The sequence below is a fragment of the Typopeltis vanoorti genome, chromosome 13, assembly GCF_054136105.1.
Source record: "Typopeltis vanoorti isolate ZY-2024b chromosome 13, IOZ_Tvanoo_1.0, whole genome shotgun sequence".
NCBI lineage: Eukaryota > Metazoa > Arthropoda > Arachnida > Uropygi > Thelyphonidae > Typopeltis > Typopeltis vanoorti.
This window is the reverse complement of record NC_143561.1, coordinates 110,915,446-110,939,880: the sequence shown is the minus strand read 5'-3', so window position 1 is coordinate 110,939,880 and position 24,435 is coordinate 110,915,446. Positions and strand designations below refer to the sequence as shown.

Here is a 24,435-nt window from a genome sequence, read left to right as displayed (position 1 = left end):
TTTGGTCTCAAAATAACTGTCTCCCAATTCTTTGGCAAATTAATGAGCCATACGTTTAAAGGCCAAGAGAGTGCCAATTACAGAAATAGTTTCTCAGACCTATAGTGAATTCTACATAATGCCAACATCTTCTTCTGTTAAATTCTGCATGTAGGAACATCTAATCTGCCAGTCCTGACTTGTCATACAAGTGATTGCAAATGGAACTGTTGTGTACTTTGAAACAGATGTTAACTGATCTATCAAACTATCCAAAGTAGGCTAAACTTCATCCTCTTGCACACCCTTATAAGAAGAGATAAAGGGCTAGCCAAATGAGTGGTTTGAGAGTGGCATGGAGACTATATTTGCAGTAAATTTTAGCTATCTTTTCTGATGTGAATCGTGTTTGGAAATGGGAAGGGTTTTTGCTGTGATCTTTTGTGTTAGTTGCAGGAGGAATGGAAGAGCATGCAGTATTTTATCTGTTTTTACAGGAATTGCAGCTTTTGGCTTAAAAAAGATTCACAAAGGTACCCGAGCTCAGTTTTAAGGGCTGTGTCATTTGAACAAATTACCCTGGGATAGATAGGTGCTGGTGGTGCTTAAGTAAATACCTTCCTGTATGTGCAGGTTTTCTATAAATGAAAAAGGATAAGATAACAAGCTATTATGTAATTGTGTCACTAGTGGGTCTAGGAAAAAGAGATAACTGTTACTTTCTTTTTCTCTCATGAAGCGTATTTATGGGTGTTGGTTGTTAAGATGCACTAAAATAGTATCCAATTTGTTTAGGTAAACTTTAGCTATCTTTTCTGATGTGAATCGTGTTTGGAAATGGGAAGGGTTTTTCTGTGATCTTGTGTGTTAGCAAACACATCTACATAGCATAGCCAAACTACTGTTGTGTTGAGTGCTCATTTTCAGTGTTCCATATGAAAGCTGGCTAGCGAAGTGGGGGAAGGGGGGGCACTACAGTCCCATCTAGTTGTTTATATATTTTTTCCTTTTCATAAGAAATAACCAAAATATATGGTGAATCTAAATAACTCAATTATGCCATAGAGGAAATGCGGCTTAATGGGATCAAGGGTATACAATAGGAAAAAAATTAAGTAATGTCAAAGATGACCATGAGGTCTGAACTAAAACATTAATAAAAAAAAAATAAAGTGCTTTTTTTTTTAATGTTTTGAAGTGAAGAGACTTTTTAATAAATGAGAGAAAGTTGCCAGTGGGTGGGGAAGGAGTGATTTGGTTAAATGTTTGGCCAGTTTGTTAATAGTTAACATGCTGTTAACTATTGGACAAAAGGGAGTGTTAAGTTTTCAGGGAACCTACTGAATTTTGGGGATCCTCCCATTTCCAAGACAGTGTGACTTGATAAGGTTTTGGCTAATCAGTAATTTCTTTGCTGGATAGCCAAGATATAACGTTCTTTAAATAATTTATGCACTTTTTTTTTTTTTCCCCATCTGAGACTTTGTAGGATCCCAATATATAATTTAATATGTAGATTATACAGAAGATTGCTAAGGCTTTTGACAGGATACTCCATGGAATACTGTTGCACAAATTGGAGCAGATGGGGATGGATACTAAACTGGTGATATGGATAGGAGAATGGCTCAGGGAGAGATATCAGAAGGTGGTGAATGGAGGAGCAGAGTCTAATGAGATAGGTGACCAGTGGTGTGCCTCGTGGCTCTGTGCTTGGGCCATTATTGTTTAATTTGTACATAAATGATATAGGAAATGGCTTAAAGGGAGATATTCAGTTGTTTGCTGATGATGCAAAGTTGGGTAGCGCAATAAAAAATCAAGCTGATGTTGAGAGTTTGCAGGATGATTTAAATAAGCTGGTAAAATGGGCAAAAAGGAAATGGATGTCAGTTCAATGTGGAAAAGTGTAAAGTTATACATTTTGGTATTAAAAGATTACCAGCTGTGTACTACATTGACAAAATGGTACTCCAAGAGATTGATATGGCTAGGGACTTAGGGGTGTTTGTAGATAGGGAGATGAAGTTCAGGGGACACATTGCTAAGGTGTCCAAGATTGCACATAGGATTACTTGGTTATTGAGGAACACACACTAACATCCAGAGATAAAGAGGTTATTATTCCTCTTTACAATGCATTGACACTTCCACAGGATACTGAACCCAGGACACTTCTTTTCCATATGGTTGTGAAGCGCATAACCACTCGACTAACTGTGCCAACAGTGAATGCATTCAAATGCAATATGATAGTTATTTAGTCATTGGTGACTAAAAAAAAAAGTTCCCTCCTTCTAGAGGATCTTTTGATTCTTGAAAGAGAATGCATAATAGTAATAATTTTGATGCTTCACAGTAAATAAGTACAACTAGTCATCAAATATTTTATTGCAGCTTTTATATGTCAAGGTTGGTCGACTGGTAGAGCCTCTGCTACTAATGGCTCAGTTAAGTAAGTCTGAGCACGGTTAGTAGTTGGAAGGGGAACCAATCGTTCGATGCTGTTGGCACACTCTTCCTCAGTGAGTCTTTGGACTCCCTGGAAGTGTCAAATAATAATAATATGTCGTTATCAAAAGAACCACAAGAGAAATTAAATATTTATTATAAAACAAACAGCATACACAATCGGAAAAGAATATACTGTTGATTTCTAAATGTTATACATTCTTTTAAAGTTATTTATTATGTTGTTCCCCTATGAAAGATTATTTGCAAACCTATAGAATTGATAAAAATAGAAAAAAAAAAAAAAACGTTGGTTTACGTAACCATGGTACAACAACCAAGGTTTTTTTTTTCTATTTTTATCAATTCTGTATATTTTTTTCTTTTTTGTAATATTTAAAATTTTGTTTTTTACATAGTCTGTAAACCCTGCTCTAGAGACCAAACATGGAACTTTTTCAAGCCACTTCTGGCCTCCAATAAGCAGGGCAGTATCACCCCAGGTGATGAAATTCACCTCCCACCTAAAGACAATTATAAACATCCATGCCCATGGTGGGATTGGATTCTGCAGGCTGTTGTTTAAGAAATGGTTATACCACTTGGTCAAACAGGCCAGCCCAGCAATAAATACACAAACTAAGTAAATCAACAGAGTATGCCACAAATCAACAGAGCATATGAAATTGCCAGCACAGTAAATAACATGTGGCAATTTTAAATAGGAACCTTAATGAATGTTATATACAGCAATCTCTTGATTAGTGCTTCATTTATTTTTTCTACACCCAAATTTGATTAGTGTGCATCTAAAATGCGATTCATGCGCCTACATACATCTAAAAAATAAATGTCACAGATTTTAAAAATTTTCTATCTATACATTTTTATGGCTATTTTTTTTTTAATTTATTTATTTATGCTTATGGCTACATGAAACTGGTAAATGAAGAGTACAATCACAATTTCCAGCAACAAATGATGAAAATCTTAACATATAAACGTTCATTACATAAAAGGCACCATCAGCTTTCTAAGTCTTTCCTTCTTTTTTTTTAAATAAAGCAAAAGTAACTTGTCATAATCAAGCCAGGAGCAATTATCGTCCTACTTTAACAAGTATGACAAGGCTACATGTTCTCACAACACTTCACAGCATAAATGTAGCTGTATCCTAGGTTTAATTAGAGAGCACTTGTGTCTTGTGTGAGAATACTTGATCCGTTAGAGGGGGTCTATTTCACATTACATCATCACCTTCTAACATGAGGAGGAGTTCTGTTGATACCATGATGAGGACTATGAGAGTGACTACGAGAATAACGTCTTCGTGATGAGACGGCCGTGATCTTCTGTTTTCTCCATAACCACTGCCACACCAACTACTGGTCAAGGTCCAGGCTGGAAAGCCAATTCAAGGCCTCATCCATCACTTTGTGGATGTCCTGTAGGCCACCACCGTGAAATTGGTACCTTGGGCAGTCGTACACAATCTTAAATCACTCAACAGGATGAAATAATTTAGTTACCGATTTAAAACATTTTACAAAGTTACTTTTTAATGGCATACTACACTATTTCCATGTATACTATGTTCCAAATTTAACACCAAAATTTATGATATCTGCTAATTACATAGAATTTTGATGATCATAACTCGTGCCTCCTTCGCAATTGTTTTCCTTACTTTTATTTTAAAGTATTTTCCCAACCTTTAATCATAAGTAAAAGAATTAGTGAGCAAAAAAGTGGAAGTGTGAAAAAGATGCGAAAAGTAATCTCACTGGAAGAAAAACTTGAAATAATAAAGAAAATGAACATGGCAAGCCAGAGAAAAAATAAGACAAGAACAGAAAATGGGTGAATCAACTATAAGAGCAATTTTAAGCAAAGCTGCCAAATACAAAGAGAAAGGTAAGGCTGCTTCAAGTTTGCCATGCATGCACTCGAAATTATTATAATGATTGAATTAGAGAGACTTCTTTCTACGTAGATCGAAGATTATAACCAAAAATGGATCCAGCTAAGCACTGACCTTATTAAATCAAAAGCATCAAGTCTATTTGCAACCTTGAGAGAAAGGGCTATCAATGATTGAAAAGAAGAAGATTGCCATGCTAGTGCTGGGTGGTTTGAGCGTTTCAAAAAGAGAAATAGCCTACATAATGTTCTAATCACAGACAAAGCTGCAAGTGCAGATAAGGAGATGGCCACAAGTTATCCAGAGATTTTGAAGAAATTATGGAAGAAAGGGACTATTGTGACCAACAAATATTTAATGTCGATGAAACCTTTTTTGGAAGTGAACACCTTCCAAGAGTTTTTTGACGAAATCAGAGAAATCTCAGCCTGGTTATAAAGTTGCAAAGTCAAATGAAATTACTAGCAATATGCGAGCCATTTGGAAACACATTCTTCCACATTGTGCAAATAATTTTAGAGGCTTTTTCAAATGAATCTAAGTTAATTAAATCTCATTCTGAGAAATCGAGTGATTCCAACCTGCTAAATTTAGGTGCACAGCAGGAAGATCCTGAAGAATATGGAGAAAATTTAATCACTGACAAGCCCAAAGAGATTTCACAGAAACAATTTGAAAATACCTTTCGTATAATCAAAGTTTTTAAGCAGCAATGCTTAGTGGCTGACCCCTGATGAAGAGAGAAGCAGTAAAATTTGTAGTAGTAGTAGTAGTAGTAGAAGAGGCAATAGGGCCATACCATCAGTTGCATAAAAAAAAAGAAACAGAATGCCTGCCAAACTATGTTAGCTCAATTCTTTGTTAAGAAGTAGAATAATAAATTTATATTCTGAATATCTTTTTATTGTCTTTCAGCTTCTTGGTTTTCCTTTAACTATGACCTGTTTTTAATTCTTTTATAAAATTCTCTTTTTAATTCTTTTATAAAAAAAATTAAGGCTCAAAAAAGAAATTTGAGGAACAAATTATACTTTTTCCATAGGTTATTATATTCAATTCTTGCATTTTTGATTAATGAGCCTGTTTTAAAGAATGCATTAGGAGCATTAATTGAGGGATTGCTGTGCATTATAAATCCATATATATTACCTGAATGTAAATACTTAAATTTGTTTAGAAAACAAGACTTCAGTTTCAGGATCAATTTTTAGAGAAACAATCCACAGATATCATGGTAATATATAAGAAATTTGTTATTTAAGTCATAAGATAAAGATTCAAGAGGAAAGCTGTTCAGAATGCTACAATTATATGGTGTATGTAATGGGACATTTGACAGAGCAATATATAGTCTATACATAATATCATTTTTAAATAACGGCTTGACACGTAAAAGAAAACTAAATACAATTTGTTAGTCCCATATACTTTGCTCAATATCAAGTTTCTTTCAGGGAGAAGGTAGAAGAACTCATAACAACATTAAAATTCTGAATACAAGCACAAGCCATACAGCATGCTTATCATATCATGTATCTTGGATGCAGCTGTATACAGTAGGCGGAAACACCATTACAGTTCAGAGATAGCCTACTTCATTTTAATAAAAATGGGAATTAAACCAGCATTATGACATAATTTTAAAAACACAAGTTGGTTAAGCAAGTGTGACTTATTTAAATGAAGCTCCTCTTTTCTAATAAAACAATAAAATTTCTGAATTTGAAACTATACTACAGAATAATCTTAGTCCTAAACATTTTAACGTAATCAGTAGAATTTCTGTTTCCTTAGCCAGACAGGCTCATTTAAACTATAAACAGAAGTTGATATGCAAGTTTAAATTATTACAACAAAGAAGCTGTTGGTTCATTCAACAACTACTCAGCTGTGTCAACAAAAAATGGGTCACAAATTTAGCTACCTGTCCTTTTACCAATGAAAATTAAGTGTATTATCAAAAGGTCCAGATTTTCAGTAACACCTCATCGTTTGCCTCATTTACACTTCATAGTAAGTGCAGAAAAAGGCATTAAGAAATTACATACTGTTGTAACTGTTCTGCCCAGTTGACTGTTTCAATATTGTGGTTTGTTAATCTTATCTTTACCTCTTTAAATTCCGTTTTTATTCATTAGTTGTTGATTGATGCTCATCTGAATATAAAGAAATTTATATTATACTACACCACCCTATATTCAGATTAGTCTAAATAATATAGAGAAATCAATCATCAACTATACTAATATTATCACTTTATCTTCAGGCCAAGGTTATTAATAGCTTTTAAGGCTTCTGCAAAGGTCCGATTAATTTTATGAGCAGTGCAATGAAAGAAAATCAGGCAAACACCGAGTTTAACTCAACAAAAGAAAACATTTAATGTGGAATAGTACAACATATACATTCAAGTATAACTATCTGCAAAAGGTTATCAAATTGAACAATTACAAAAATTCATATTCAGATATTAGTAACTTCATATTTAGGTTTGAGGATTATGGCTAATGTTGACACTTCTTAATTCTTAAAGCATCAGTAATTCTTTCACATAGTTCTCTCTACCCAATTAGATGAATTAAATCATAAATATATTAGCTCAGTTTAAAGTATTCAGAATAATTACAATCCATTAACTATCAAACATTCATTTTTCAGTTCTTTATGCTCAGTCAATCAAGTTGAGAATAGTTCTTAAAAGTTTAACCTTCCAAATGTTACAAAAACTAATCTTATGACAGGCTACACTATATTCTTTCTCAGTGAGATAACACTTAATAGATCAACATAACACTTATTATTTCGAAGGGAAAGTACTTCAGTACATCTAACATCCATCCATTAATTGACATAACATCACAGCTAAGGTCAAAATATATCCAACGCAGTTAACTGTTATAGCTTCAAAGGTTATAGAAAGGACAACTCTTACCGGATTACTGCTTCTACACATCGAATTCGCATAGGTACATTTGAAATTCTGGTTGATTTTTACTTTATGGCAACACAATTCAAAGAAATCTTCCACTATAATAACTGAATTATAGACACAGAAATACACAAGTCTTGATGCACTTGGTTTAAGTTATCTATTAATTCCTTATTTTCTTCTATGTATTAACTTCAGTTCTGCACTATTCTTCCACTAACCATTTGGAATTTATTGTAGTATCAGAACTCCCATAGAAGTAATTCGAAATGGCTATTAATTCCTTGTCCTTTCCTAGTCAATTAATGGATGGTTTAACTATCAACTCCCCTTCTGCCACTCGCTACCGATCTCTATGCTGTCTCTAAGACTTCTCTCCTTTCACTTTTGTTTTCCAATCAACTACGTTCTCCTTTTCCTGTCAAAATCCGGTTTCAACCATTTCAGCTTATATCAACTGGCTTTTCTCTTTATACACAGTAGCTCACGCTCTTAGCACAAGCTAACTAAAACAAACTCCGTTTCTCCGTCAGCAGCCAATCAAATCCAATCAGTAGAATTCCATAAAATTACTTTCATTTACAGAAATAACAAAAAATATATATATATCGCAGTTCACATAAGGTACATTTAAATTTATATACACACAGTTTTTTATAATAATTTCACAGAATAAAGTAAATAAAATGAATGACATTTTCATATAGTCTTTTTTATTACAAATACATATCCTAAGATTATATAATTAATTAATAACAAACAAAACTCAAAGTAATTATATGAATAACATATTATAAGCAAGAGACTAATAACAAATAATATTTACAAGTCTTGCTTATGACATGGTGGATTATGTTAAATATGAATGAAGTATTATAATATATAAAATATCTTCATTCACAATTTAACAATACAGATGATACTAACAATCTAAAGTATGAACTTGCACAGATTTTGTATAAAGCTAAACAGCCTCCTCTGAATTTTCTTTACAAGCTCCCTGATCTTTATGCCGAATTAATAACAATGTAATAACAAAATACGACAGAGGAAATGCAACTGAACCCCATGGATACCACAGACTACAATTGCAAACTTAATGCTTTACTAAAGGATAGATCCACTTATGGTATAATTGACATATATTATATGTTATACAATTGTGGATTCATTATGCTTGTCCCCCACATATTTATGGCCTTCCTATGGTACACAAGTCTGTTATCCATAATGTTCAAAAGTTGATTGCATAGGATCTCCTACTTATTATTTGCTAAAATATCTTTAAAGATTTCTAAGAAATTTTAACGGAAAACCACCATTTATATCAAAAGTAATTTTGATTTCAAATTTTAAAGATCTTCATTTTCCAGAGTCTGAAATGGTTTCCTTTGATGTAGTTTCACTGTTTAAAAATATACCACTTCAAGAAACTCTACAGCTTCTACAAGTAAATTTCCCTAATGACAGCATCATTTTATTAAAATTTCTATCGATGCAGGTTATTTTACCTGGCATAATAAATTATTTTAGCAGAGATCAAGGATACTGTGATGAGTAGTCCTATATTATCTGCTTTGGCAAGTAATATAGGGTTTTTTTTTATGGAGCATTTAGAGGATCAGATATTTAAAACCATTTCTCCTCAATCTCGTATTTGGCTACATTTTGTGGATGACATCTTTGCAATCTGGTCTCACTCTGAAACAGTATTTCAATTTCTGGATAAAATTAACTCCTTATATACTCACATAAAGTTCACTAGTGAACGTGAATCTAACAACAGTCTTCCCTTTTTGGATACTTTAATACATCATAACTCTGCTGGTAATATTGAATTTTCTGTTTACAGGAAGCCATCCTTTACAGGAAGATATATCCATGCATTTTCACCTCATCATCCTTTACAAAAAATAGTTATTATCAAAAGCCTGGCACACCATGAAGGTACAATTTGTTCATCTGAGTCTCATCTATTAGAAGAATTAAATAAAATAAAGCTTACTCTATTACTTAAAGGATACAGTAAGACCGTGATACAGAAAATATTTGACAATTATCATCCCTCTTACAGATTACAATCTGATGTTAAGAGAATCAGCATACATACCTATCTGAACAAATGGTGAGGACCCTTCGCAGATGTAATTTGTATACCACCTTCAAAACCAGCCAAGAAGTTGTCATCTTTCTTACCACCAATCAAAGATACATTATCACCTGTATCCTTGCCTAGTGCTTTCCTTGCCATCTGAAGACTGGTACGACGACCTTAATGGCTGCCACCATTTATTTCTACTAGATCTTATTTCTCACACTCTACAGTCTAACAAATTTATTTGTTTTACGACTATGCGAGTGAGACTATGTATTGAGTGCGAGATTATAAGATTTTAAACTAAAGACAAAACAAATATTGTCTGTATTCCCCGCTTATAATCCTTACCTTAAATTTGTCGTGGCTTAACTTCTACTTTAAACAGGTTCGAAATTTTCAGGATAGTGCATTGACAAAATCAGTCCACTGAGTTATTCACAAACCATTTAATTAAATCAAATAGGAATATTTACAGTATGATTCGAATTAACATATACAGGGTGTTCGGGATAAATTTGACAGTTTCGTAAGGAAAAAGAAAATCTTCTTTGTATCTATTAAATTTAATGAATTGACAAAAAAACATTACAGGCAGAGTTAATTACAATACTATCAACAAGATTTACTCAAAATAACCACCATTAGCATCGATCACAGCTTCAATTCTGCTTCGGAACCTCGAACAAGCTGATGCTACAGTCTCCCTGGGAAGGGCCGCAAAAACTGTTTTAATTTTATCCATTAACTGGGCTTTTGTATTACTGGAAGTGCGATTGGTGTCTTTTTCAACTGCGCCCCATACAAAATAATCCATGGGGTTAAGGTCTGGGGAGTTTGGAGGCCAAACATTTGGACTGGTGAAGTCGTAGAAATTTTCAGACAACCATTTTTGACTTTTCCCAGAGGTGTGGCAAGGGGCCGAATCCTGCTGCCATAGATACGGCCTACCATTGGCTACCCTTGTTATCCAGGGCTTGACTACAGTTAGCAACTCCACGAACAAAGCCCGAATTCCAATGCCAGGGTTCTTCAACACCTGTTCCTGCAGATTTGCGAGGAATTCTGCTGTACGAACGCAATCAGATCGTCTGCTAGGGATCTTTCTTCTTGCTACATCCTCGTAGTCACCATTGCAAGTCTCTAGTTCATGCCTGATTGTTTTTACTGTATTCAGGGAGCATTGGGCAGCAGTCGTAATATCCTTATTTTGATGGCGGGCACAAATCATCATGATACAAGTTATTCTCTTCCATGATTCAGGTGGGTTCCAGCTATCCATCCTTTCTGACATCTTGTATGTGAATGAAGAAGGGTCCAAACTTTTAAATGAAGAGAAGTGTGTGTTAATATATGTAACTTACAGAAAAATATAATTAATTATAAATATGTCAAATTTATCCCGAACACCCTGTATATATACAATTTTATTATAATTCTTTTGTTATTCTCAATTCTTCCTAATTCAAACTTAGTTCTAATTTTTATCCTTTAAAGGTAATTCACAATCTATAACATCCTGCTGGTCATATATACATTAACTGACAATAAGGTATACCTTGAGTAAGCTTATTTCAATTTTCCAGACAAAATTTTACAGAAAGACAAAATTCCTTCTTGATGACTGGCCTTATATAAGCCCAGATTTCCACTATACGTATGTACACATTCTCGAACTTTCCATATATGTATTGACCTTCAGACATGATGATGTAATGCTTCGCACATCTTTTGAAATTGCCATATATGTCAATTCTTAGAATTCTTCACTATTCTTAGAATTAGACTTATTGATTACATGAGTCAACAGCTTTACATGATGACGCCATGCACCACATTATTTTAACAAAAACTCATTTAAATTAATAACATTTCTCTAAGTACATTCCTCTTAAAAAACATCTAAAAGAGAACATGATAAGTTACTTACTTACATATCATAAGAGATTTTACACCAAAATGTTACGCTGGTAGGTTAAAATGCGATCATCTATATTTTTAATTGTGTGAAGCCCTATGCCACCATCCTAGCCTTAATCAGAGAGACTGTATGCCTATCTCTAAGTTTTGGTAAAAGTGATTGATGTTAACTGTTCATCATTTAAAAAAAAAAAAATTAAATAATTTATTATATATCTATTCCCAGGTCTTTGAACCCTAATAGCATTTCTTCCTACTGTACAGTTGTGACTGAGATACATGATATTATACCAAATCCAAACTGCCAACCTGATATCCAAACCCATATGATGCAACTTTAAAATCAACTTATGTGGTACCTTGTCATATGCTTTTTTGGAAGGCGTTCACTTCCAAAAAAGGTATCATCGACATTAAATATTTGTTGGTCACAATAGTCCCTTTCGTCCATAATTTTCTTCAAAATCTCTGGATAACTTGTGGCCACCTCCTTATCTGCACTTGCAGCTTTGCCTGTGATTAAAACATTATATAGGCATTATATTTATCTTTGTTTATTTATTTCTGAGTTCTTAAATTCAGAAATAAATGTTGTTACCAGTTCTTCTATCTGCTCCCTGAAAGAAGGCAGTATATTGAGCAAAATATATAGGAGCAACAAATTATATTTAGTTTTCTCTTACATATGTGAACCTGTTATTTCAAAATTATATTATGTTTAATGCCCATGTGTCTATTAAACATATAATACGAGGGTGGTCTGAAAAATTCTCGGCCTCGGCCACAGATGGCAAATTATTGGCAATATTTTTTTTTTCTAAGTTGGTACATCTGTCATAAGCATTCATGCGAAATTGCAAGTCATTCTATAGAGTAGTTTGTTTTATACAGCTGTCTGAAGCAAAATTGTTGTCTGTATCCCTTGAAATGGATAAAATTGAGTATCGTGCAGGTATAAAATTCTTTGTAAAAGAAGGTTAACACCAAAAGAAATTCATTCCAAGTTCATAAAAGTTTATGGGCACTCTTCTCCTTCGTTTTCGACAATTAAGAAATGGGCTGCCGAGTTTAAATGTTGCCATAGCAGCCTTAAAGATGATCCATGTGAAGGACGTCCAAAAAAGTGTGACAACACCAGAAATCATTGATCAAGTGTACAATATGGTATTGGATGACTGGCGAGTCAAAGTGCATAAATTGCTGAGACTATAGGCATTTCAAAAGAATGTGTACGATATATTTTGCATGAAGAATTGCAAATGAAAAAGCTTTGTGCAAGATGGGTACCGCACTTGCTCACAGCAGATCAAAAATGCACTTGCATGAAAATCTCTGAACAGTGCTTGGAATGTTTTAACAATAAAACGATTTTGTGCATTGATTTATTACTATGGATGAGACTTGAAGTGACAGATCACCTTAAATTAGCTCTGTTCACCCATTCTTCAGTGCAAATTATATTAAGTTCCTATATAATTTTAATGATTCTGCTATTGATACCATCTATTTACTCCCCTAATTCTTCTGAGAACTTTTATGCCTCTTAATCAGTTATTTTCTAAACCAACTATCTTAGATCATAGGTTATAATTGGTTTGAGGACTGTCTTGTATACAATTTACAGTTTTGGTTTGTATGCAATTTAATGTTTGGGCTAAAACTTCTCTTATTCCATATAAATTTTATTCTGCAGGCTCACGACCCTACCAGTTTTGACCATATTTAATTTTCCAACTTCACTAAAAATTGTGCCTAAATAGCTAAAATATTTCAATTTTTTGTAGGTTCTCCACTGAGAATGCAGCAGTTGTTTTCCATGTTGCTAACCGTTTTTATAATTTTGTCTTTTTATGGCTGATTTGCATGCCAATCTTTTACAGAAGTTATTCAATTTCACTTCCACGGAGTCTAAAAGACGTTTAGCTAATTTATTTAGGAGTATAATAATATCTGCATAAAGGAGAAAGTTGAGATGAATAGCTGCTATTTTGATATCAGGTTTAATAACATTTTCTTTAATAATGTGATCCATGTGGATGATGAATAACAGTGGAGATGGAAGGTATTCCTGTCTTACTGACTTTACATCACACTATTTTTTTGCACATCCTTGTTTTAAACTGATGACTTACAGTTTATGTAATGAAAAAACGAATTTATACTTTCAAAATTATTTTTATTTTTCAACATTTTAATGACATTTTAAAGAAAATTGCATTAAACCTGATAACAAAATAGCATCTAATTCATCTCAACTCTCTACTTTATGCAGATAATGCTAAATAAATTAGCTAAGAGTCTTCAAGACTCCTTGGAAGTGAAACTGAATAACAGAATACCTTCTGAATTAATAACAGAATACATTCTGAATAACTTCTGTTACCATTCTGAATAACAGAAGTTATTCAGAATGGTAACAGAATAGTCAAAACTGGTAAGATGGTGAGTCAGCAGAATGAAATTTATATGAAATAAGAGAAGTGTTAGCCAAAACATTAAATTGCATACAAACCTATAAAACAACCTGCATAAAATAAAACCTACATAAAATTTATATAAAACTGTAAATTGTATACAAGACAGTTCTCAAACCAATTATAACCTAAGATCTAAGATAGTTGGTTTAGAAATAAAATAACTGATTAAGAGACATAAAAGTTCTCAGAAGAATTAGGGGAGTAAATAGACTGTATCAATAGCAGAATCATTTAAATTATATAGGAACTTAATATAATTTGCACTGAAGAATGGGTGAACAGAGCTAATCTAAGGTGATCTGTCACTCCGAGTTAGAAAGTTAGTATTCCACAGGTGAAGAAGAGGACACGATTTGGTGTAAAGTGGATGACAAACAATATTAAACAGGAACTGCATGTGAAAAAGAGGCATAAGGAGAGGAAGAGGTATAAGGAGACAGGTGAAAAGCAGATGCAAGAATATTACTAAAACAAGGGGGGCACTCTTGTTTTAGTAATATTCTAGACTTTTATAATAAAGTTACAAGAGCAATTGATGACAGAAAGGCATATGCTGCCATTTACTTGGATTTAGCGAAGGCATTTGACAGGGTGCCACATGATAAGCTGATATTTAAGTTGCAGCACATGGATTTGGATATCAGGTTGGTCAACTGGATTCAGGATTGGTTGTCTGATAGGTATCAGAGAGTTTGCTTGAAATTGCTCCACCAATTTCAAGCTGGTGGAGCAGTTGGAAAGGATGGAAAGGGTACAGAGGCAGATAACAAAGATGGTTTCAGGACTGTACAATGTTAGTTATGAGGATCAGTTGAGGGAATGTGGACTGCAGAGTTTGGTAGATAGAAGAAGGAGAGGTGATATGATTGAGACTTTTAAACTGTTGAGAGGTGGTTACAGGGTTGACACTGGGGAGTGAGTTTGTGGAACAGCAGGAAAGAGTGATGACAAGGGGCAATCCCTGGAAGTTATGAAAGGAAGCTGTGAGCAAGAGGGTGAGGAGTGGTTTCTTTGCATGGAGGGTGGTTGAACCGTGGAATGCATTGCCTGATAGAGTGGTAAGAGCGAGAATGGTCAATAAGTTCAAGGAGCAGTATGATAGACTTCGTGTTTCATAGGAAGGACCTCCCGCAGTGAGTCTTGATAGGCTTCGTGATAGACTGTGTTTCCTAGGAAGGACTTCCCGTGATTAGTCTTTCGACTCCATGGAGGCCTGAATAATAATAAAAAAAGAGAGATCTGATAGACAGCTGTTTAATGGTAGGATGTCAGGAAAAAGATAAAGAAGACTGAGACTCAAATGGACTGATACAATTACTAGAGCCTTAGAAGACAAATGCTAAATGTGAAAATATTATAGGCTTGAAAAATAAGAGTATTTTGGAAGAAAAATTGTTGACAAGAAGCCAGTAATAATGTAAACTTAATTATATGATACTATCATAATATCATTTCTTAAGATATGCATCAGGAGGAATTATGTGCAAAATATCTGTTTATGAACTTTTAACAGGAAATAACTTTATTAATACAGGAATCCCTCACTTTGCAGATTCTAATAACACATTTTTTTTAATTAATGTGGTTAATATATTGAGACTACAATTTATTTAACATTCATTAAAAATTCATGTTCCACTTAACATGGTGTTTTTACTGAGGGATTGCTTTATAATTTCAAACGATGCACACCAGTTCATAAGCAACCTTGGCTTTAGTTACTATGACAGCAGAGGGAATGTGAATGCATACATACACACTATGAGCATAGTTATCATTATGACTCAAGACACCATTAAATAACAATGGTGATTAATTGTCTACTGCCCCACATAAACATTTTATATTAAAAAAAATCCTTTAATGCTGACTATGAATAAAAGGAAGAGCAAAATAGCGAGTGCAAATGAGGATCATTGTCAAGCAAAAACCTGAACTGTTTTGAGACAATGAAACTTGAAAACACCAAGTTATGGATATCAATTGTAAGATTTCACAGTATATAAATCTGCCAAGAATATAAAGCTATGGGCTGTTACCATGATATGTATGCACAGAAAAAAGAAACAAGTCAGTGCAAACTACCATGTTCAAATACACACCTTTTTCAAGAAAATAATTTTATAAATACACATATGTATAATTATGAATACATATTATGCAGTGTTTAAAAAACTTTCAATTTCGTCAAACATCTTATTGTTCTGCATAGTTGTATAAGCAATAAAAACAAATATATTTAAAAAAATTAAGTAAACATTTTGAAATCCCATAGATTTTAATTATTTTTTTAATTAATTACGATTTTTTTAATTGTTTATTATGTTTGAATAACACATTTCACTAAGCACGCCATTTTCAAGGGATATGTTAACTGTGTAAAATGAGGAATTCCTGTAATTACTACAATTATCTATTTTATTAATTATTCACTTATATTGCAAATCACACAATTTTGAATAACGTAATTCAATAATTATTAACATAAAATACTTACCATTATGCACTAATGCAAAAAAAGCCTTTTTCACCTGAAAATATTATAAACAAATTATTAGTAAAAGATTTACCTTTGTATCTTGTATTTACAGCATCATTCCAAGTATTACTGAGTTCATAAGGAACAATCAAATTTATAACCAGGTACAGGACAGCTACCTCATGAAGCACAAGTTCTACTTCAATCTTATTTAAAAAAAAAAAACTGTGGCAACATTTTTATGGTCATATGAGCAACAGCAACTAATCAGATAAAAAATTATTATCTTCAGACCTCCATGGAGTCAAAAACTAACTTGTAGAGGTCCTTCTGTTATACATATAGCTCATTATGCCATGCCTTACACACATTCACATTCACTGCAGTCACCACACTCAAGCAATGCATTCCAATCATTCACTAGTCTCCATGCAAAACACCTTCTTCTAACTCCATTGTCACAGAGAAGTCCTCTGGTTTCCTGTACCCCATCTCCAGCCATTCCATGAAAAACCTTTTTGATGTAAATCTGATAAAAACTCCTTATCAATTTATATATAGACAGAAATACTAGCTGTGGTGGTGGTTGTGGCCAGTAAATGGCGTTGATGTAGGTGATTGGTAGTAGAGGGTCGGTGCAGTAGTGGAGACAGAGTGTTGTATAGTAGGTATCCTCCTGCGATTAGTCTTTGGACTCCTAGGAGGTGTCACGAATAATAATAATAATAATATGTCTCTATTATATCTCTCCACCTATCTGCTAGATTCTGTAAATTGCATTTTCTCAATCTTTCTTCATACTCGAAATTCCAGACACCAGAAACCACATTATTCAATCACTTCCAGATGCTTTCCAATATCTCTTCATCTTTTGAAAATTCTAGGGACCAAATATGTGCACAGTAGTCTATATGTGACCTAATTAAGACCATATGGAAATCTCTTACTTCTACAAGTAGGTGTCCTCTGCAAAATTGCCAAAACAATAGGCTGTCTTCACAATTTTAGCAATGAGTGTTCTAATTTCCACCTTCTCCAACACATCTCCCACCAATTGTATATACTCTGCATCCTATCTTTGTTTTCTGAATTTTAAAACCTGTACAGTAGAATCTGCTTATTGTGATCAGGGATAATATTATCAATCGGCTATTGTTATCAAAAGCAGTCAGTCCCGAAACACACCATTTAAAATTAATTTAAAATAATCTATTATAATCAAAGTTACAGAAGAAAATTTCTGTAACAGAAAAAAATTTGACAAAGAACATTTGTCAAAATCTGACTTTTGTGTTAAGCTTCTTTTAATCTCATTCTTCCGTAAATCTTGTATCTTCTAGGCAAATGCAGGTGGTTATCTTCTTATAATCTTAATCTCTTTTTAATCTTGGTCTTCCATAAATCTATCAGGCAAATAGGGAGGTGGGGGGTATAAATACAGTCTAGTTGTGATTTTTTAAGTTTATTTTCGTGCTCTCTTTCAGTAAGTGAATTTGACTTTAAGTGCTAGTTAAAATAACCCTTAGCATTATGACAGAAGCAAGTTAAAAATGCAAAGATTTATCTTTTAAGAAAAGCAAAGAATTTTGAAGTGCTATGATAAATTGCCCAAAATGAATCAGCATAGTGCGGCTGTACATTTAAAAATTTCACAACCACTCTTGTGTAAGATCTTAAAAAAAAAACAGACTAAACATTGAAACTTCAGCTCTTACTAATGAGGATATGGAGTGGAAGAAAGCCCAATCTGGTAAAGATACTCAAGTTAAAGCAGCATTAAAATTTTGGTTAAGTAATTTTCGTGAAAAGAATGCTTCGATTAATGGGCCTTTGATGCATCAAAAAGCAGAACTTGCAAAAACAATGGGCAAAGAAAATTTCACCACAACTGATGGATGGTTTAACAGCTGGGAAAAGCGAGAGAATTTGTGTACAAGCATATTCATGGTGAAGAAAAAATGATTTTTTTTTTTTTTAATCAGTTGATGCATCAATTAAGACTGAGTGGCCAAAAATTATTACTGAATATTCTCCAATAATATTTACAACGCAGACGAAACAGGACTATTTTCATGCAATGCCTGAGCATACTTATTTGTTTAAATTCGAAACTATTAAAGGATTTAAATCTTCAAAAGAGCAAGTGACAGTTCTTTGTTGTGCTAATATGAAAGGTGAGAAATGAAAGCTATTAGTGATTGGAAAAAAGTAAAAATCTCTGGTGTTTTAAATGTGTCAAAAGTCTGCCTGTTGACTACTGTTCTAGTGCAAATGCTTGGATGACTAATGCTATTTTCAACAATTGGTTAAGTGGGATCTTAAATTAATGTGCAAAAACTGTCTTGTTAGTGGACAAGTGCACTTAACACACAAACAATTTATCGTTAAAGAACATCAAAATAATCTTCTTGCCTTCGAACATTACATCGTTAATTCAACTACGTAACCAAGGAATCATACGAGCTTTCAAAGCTCATTATCACAAGGAAGTTCATGCAAGAATTATAACTGAACTTGATACAAAATATCACTCTGATGCAAGTGCAACTGCAAAAAAATGTCCCTTCTTGATGCATTGCATTTGGTAGCAATGTCATGGATCAAGTCTCAGAGAAGACTATTGAAAAACGGCTTCCAAAACAGTGGATTTTTTAAAACAAACTTTGAAACTCCTTCTTCCGAAAAATTTGAATATCTTACAAATTAAATTTTTGATAAAACCCCAGACAGTATGTCAAAAGAAGAATTTGAAAATTTGTTGGATATTGATAGCAATTGAAGTATTGGCTACAATAAGTGTTGGAAATATGTCAAACCGCTTCCAATGAGAACTTTAAACTAGTAGAAGAAAGTTAACTGATTACAAGTATAGAAGAACAAATTTTAGAAGCTCATCCAACCAATGCCCAGATGCAATAAACTCTACGAATACTTCGTCACAGTGTGCAACATACAGCAACAATGTTTAAAAGTATGAGCAATTTATTCATGAACTACTATATTCAAACACATGATAGACAATACTAGGCAAGTTTTTAAAATAATTTTATGTTGTTGCTTATTAAAAAGTTTTTTATAACAATAAATTAAATAATGTTCATAACAATAAATTGAAATAAATTATGCAATTTTTTATATCCTTTGCTTAACGTTAATCAGCTGGTTATTGTTATTGAAAAGGAACTGTCCTAAGGTGATTGTAATAAGCATCTACTGTATTTTGCAACACTGAACTGTTAACCTCACTCCCATTCTCCTCCCTCAGTCTCTTCCAATTCACCTTATCTGTTCTACTCCTAATAGCACTTCCCAACTTCACATAATCTGCAAAACAACTGAATATCTCCATTCAAGCCTTGCCAAGTATCACTAAGATGCAAGTTAAACAGCAATGGCTCTAAAACAGACCCATGTGGTACACCACTGGTGACTTTCCTCTTCCAGAATATTACTCCCCATACACAACTTGCTCACACCCATCAGATAGCCAAACTCCAATCCACCACACACCAATCTATTATCTAATAGATTGGATAATATCCAATTTAACAATCATCTTACCATGCGACAATCTATCAAAAGCCTTTGCAAAATCTAAGTATATACCATTGGGTATGCTCTCTCCTACTTTATTGTAATAAGTAAGCAAATTACTAAAACGTGATCTTCCTGTAACAAACTCATGCTGTCCATCAAAGCAAGCATTGTCAACCAGATTCTTCACCTTGGTCCTTGCTAACCTCTCCAACACTAACCACAACAGATTGGCCTATAATATGAAGCCTGAGCCTTATCATCTCCATTAGATTCAGTTTATTTTTGAAATTAAACATAACAGATATATATATATATATATAGACAGTGATCTAAATGCAACTAACTTCCAGTTGCTGTGCAATATACAGCATCTCCCTGCCAACTGTCAACTCCTGCCTTCTCATGGTGTTGCATGTTTACACAAAAGAGGTTCTGGCATATTCATCGAGCATTCCAACTGCAAAATGATATCGTCATAGTCAAAGAATATAGCCAACTAGGTGGTAGTTGGCTATATCACCCATCACCCAGTGAAGCACACTACCTTACTTACTGGAGGCCTGAAGTTTACAATGCCATGTTTGGTCTTTACAGCAGGGTTCCAGCTTCTATTCTGTGCTCTCTCTACACCATGCAATGTGAGTGGTACCTTTCAAGGACATGCCAAACATACTTAGAAACCTACACCTTCTTCCATTTCAAGGAGAGGTACAGCTGCAAAACAGTTTCAGAGACTAGTCACCAGATAGCATGCAGGCCCCCAGGCATGATAGTAATGAGTCAAGAGGCTATCCAAGCTGCCAAACACTCCCAATTATGGTAGGCATGAGATACTGTAGATGCCATATTATAGCAAGGAAACATTATTCTCTGTATAGACATCATATTCAAGAGTATCTCACATGCATGCTGCTACTCTTTATCAACCATTCACAAATCAATCTATTAAATATAAAAACATTTCAGCATCACTGCAGTAAAAAATAAAATAATAATAATAAAATGTCAAAAAATAACTTCAACAAAAACTAGAAAACAAATAAAAGATTAAATATACTAAAAACTTTACAAAAAAAAAAAAAAACTGGCATATCTACTTTAACATTTGTAGCATAAACACCAATATACATCCATCATTTACAGCCTTTAGACCAGTCCTATTTTTGAAAGAAACCCAAACTGCAGCTACATTAAACAGTCCACCTTATCTGTTCAAATATACACTAATAATTGCTTCCCCCCCCCCATAAGGATGGCATATGTGCCTTTGAAAGATCACAAAACTGCTGGCCACAGAATGCCAAATTTAGAATATTCTGCTTTCGACTTCTCCCAGTTTATGATATCCTTGTCCCACTCAGTAGCATTCACATGCTGTAATTTGTGGAAGGCATGTGGTAGGCATCCACTCTCCAAATTCCAAAAACCACACTGATCTCTTCAAATGCTTATTCCTGAAGCTTGACCATCTAGATCAATGAAATTATCTGCTTAGATGATCATAAATGTCCACAAAGCCAACTTGTTTCCCCTTTTCCAATTCTGCTGGCCAAGCTAAGAGAAGCACCATTACATACAATTTAGACAGCACTAAAACAGTAACAGAGAATTAACATTGGATAGTTGAACATGAATAAACTAAACAAAATGTGGAACAACAACAAATTCTCAAAACATCTTAATTAAAATCAAACTTTTCCAAGCCATGATCAGCCCTACAGCAACATATGGAAGCGTTATGGTGACTCACTAAGAAGGAACTACTCAAAATAAGTGCATTCAATGGGAAGTGCCTAAGAAAAATAAACAAAACACACTGGACTGAACATAATACCACAAAACACGTAAATCAGGATTTCAACTACCAGGACAACCTCGCAGACATTTTTCAGCAAGAGCTCCATTGGTTCAACCACATTCAGAGAATACCTCCTTATAGACTTTCAAACATCATGCTAAATGGAGGAACAGGAAAATAGTGTCCACCTGGAAGACCAAGGAAACATTAGCTCATATCTTTAAAAGAAAGAGGCGAATTCCCGAACTTCATTACTATGTTTGAGAAGACTAGAAGTAGAACCATTTGGAGACAGATTGTACAAAAGAGACTGAACCCATCACCTGACAGATAATAATAATAAGAAGAAGCTAAGAGATGTGGAATGATCTGACAGAAATCATATCTACCAACCTGAATACTCAATGACCTTCTCCACTCTCCTATACCCTTGATCTTTTCTTAACCAGTTTTCTTTCCAGGGACACTGAAGAAGTTAATTCATACCGCAATCTTGTGCAAGTTTCCTCTCACATAATGCCCTCACCTAAACAATTCCAATCTTGTGTCCTTTGGCACTACAAGGGTGCCAAGTGGGATGACCTCCAGAACTTGTCCTCTTCCTTCACATGGTCAGACTATTGCTGATCCAAAAACATCTGCTCTGAAGAAGTTATAGAAATTATTCTCACCTGTATGAATATGATCAATCTTCACTCCAAAACCAATGTCCATTTTCCATGCCAGGGTTTAACAACATGTGTCCCAAAGCAGTTCAAGAAAAAAATTTAGAATGCTACATGTGACTTGCAATAATAATTCCGGCTTCACTAAAGCATGCAACAAATGTAAGACAACTATCAGTGAATTGAAATCTGACTTCAAAAGTCTCAACAGTATATAGCTTGCCAGCTGTCCAAATGGCAGTCATGCTTTTTAGTCCCTTACAAAAGTATCAGATGCCACCTTTTGCTGACTTGTGATTTTACTTCTCTCATCCAGATTTCATAACAATACCAAAAGATTTACGTGTGTGCATGTGAACATGCATGCCTGCAAAGTCTCCTTGTAACATTCATACAAAAAGAACAACAGTTAAAGGTTGCCAAGTGTTGTGTTATGATAGTTACTAGACAAACAGCTGTTAAAAAAATATAGGAAATTTTGTAACTCAATAAGGGATAATTCTGTATGTTATCAAATTTTGTGTTAGAAAAGTAACAGCTATACCACTGTTTGGGAGAATAAATATATATATAAGGCAAGTGGAGTTTTACTGACCGTCTGTTTAAATGAAGAAACTATTGCCACGTTTCTGGCAGAGTTGAAGAAGTTGATTAAAGAGAAAGGATGAGATAAGAAAGATAAGCAAGGATTTAAGAGAAAGGATACTTAAGGATACTTAAAGAGAAGGGATAGTCAAAGCAAGTCTTCAATTGCAATGAAACGAGACTCTTGGAAAAAGATCCCCAATAGAACCTACATTCATTAAATTGCAAAAGGAGACACAAGGGCATAAAACATAGAAGGACAGATTAACTCTGGTACTATGCGGCAATGCTGCAGAGTATATAATAAAGCCAGGCGTACAGAGCAAAGAACCCACACGTTCTCAAAAAAAAAAAAAAACTATCTGCCCGTGTTCTGAAATCAGAAAGCATAGGTGACAGTAATCTTGTTTATGGGATGGTTCCACCAATGTTTCATACCAGAAGTGAAAAAATACTTGGAAGAAGGGTTGGCATTTAAAGTCCTATTAATAATAGACAATGCACCTGGCTATCATAAATTTGTTTGCAATGGAAATGAAAATGTGACGGTTGTTTTTTCATCATCATCATGAAATTCCTGACATTTACCCTCAAGGGATGTACAGGATATGATAGCACTACATGAAAAATGTACATCATTACTAACTTCCTACTGACAATTTTCTGCCAAATCAATCTGTTACCTATCAAAGCCACAACATTGTCAGATCTTATATTTATATATCTATCTTCTAAGGCACTTTTTACCATATCAATCCACCTATATCTTGATCTTCCACTGGGTCATTTATCTGCCAACCTGGCAGAGAACACTTGTTTGGCTAATCCTTCCTCGTCCATTTTGTGACCATACCACCTAAGATTAGCTATGGTAACGCATTCCTGGATGCTGATAATGTCAACTTTGTTTTCTAATATCCTCATTTTTATTATGATATTGCCATTGATGCCATCTGTTCTTACCCCTAATCTTTCTCAGGACTCTCATATCTGCAGTTCTCTAGTCTTTGGTCAAGTGTTTTACTTCTGACCCACCTCTCAGATCTATAAGTTAAAATAGCTTTGAACACTGTCTTGTATGCAGCTAATTAAGTGTTTTGACTAATTTCTTTCTTATCATCATCATCATCAAATTCCTGCCATGTACCCTCAAGGGGTGTACAGGTTATGATAGTACTACATGAAAAAAATTACATCATTATTAATTTCCTATCTACAATTTTCCTCCAAATCAGTCTGTTACTTGTCAAAACTCCAACATTATCACATCTCATATTTCTATCATCTAAGGCACTTTGTACCGTATCAATCCACCTATATCTTGGTCTTCCTCTGGGTCGTTTTGCTGCCAACCTGGCAGAGAACACTTGTTTTGCTAATCTTTCCTTGCCCATTCTGTTTAAGTGACCATACCACCTGAGATTAGCTCTGCTAATGCATTCCTGGATGCTGACAATGTCAAGTTCTTTCCTAATATCCTCGTTTTTAATATGATATTGCCATTGATGCCATCTGTTCACGCCTATAATCTTTCTCAGGAATCTCATATCTGTGGTCTCTAGTCTTTGGTCAAGTGTTTTACTTCTGACCCAGCTCTCA

The 24,435-nt window shown here is 34.1% G+C and overlaps 1 protein-coding gene across 9 annotated transcripts in view; it reads right to left on the bottom strand.

The window, feature by feature from the left end:
- The window catches only part of LOC150100469 (5'-AMP-activated protein kinase subunit gamma-1-like), an 855,293-nt gene that overhangs the window by 372,238 nt on the left and 458,620 nt on the right, over positions 1-24,435 (bottom strand). For all 9 annotated transcript variants that reach the window (XM_090402490.1, XM_090402487.1, XM_090402491.1 and 6 more), the window contains one exon: positions 16,270-16,303. In XM_090402490.1, the coding sequence (XP_090258616.1) occupies positions 16,270-16,303 (34 nt within the window). The remainder of the gene's footprint in view (positions 1-16,269; positions 16,304-24,435) is intronic.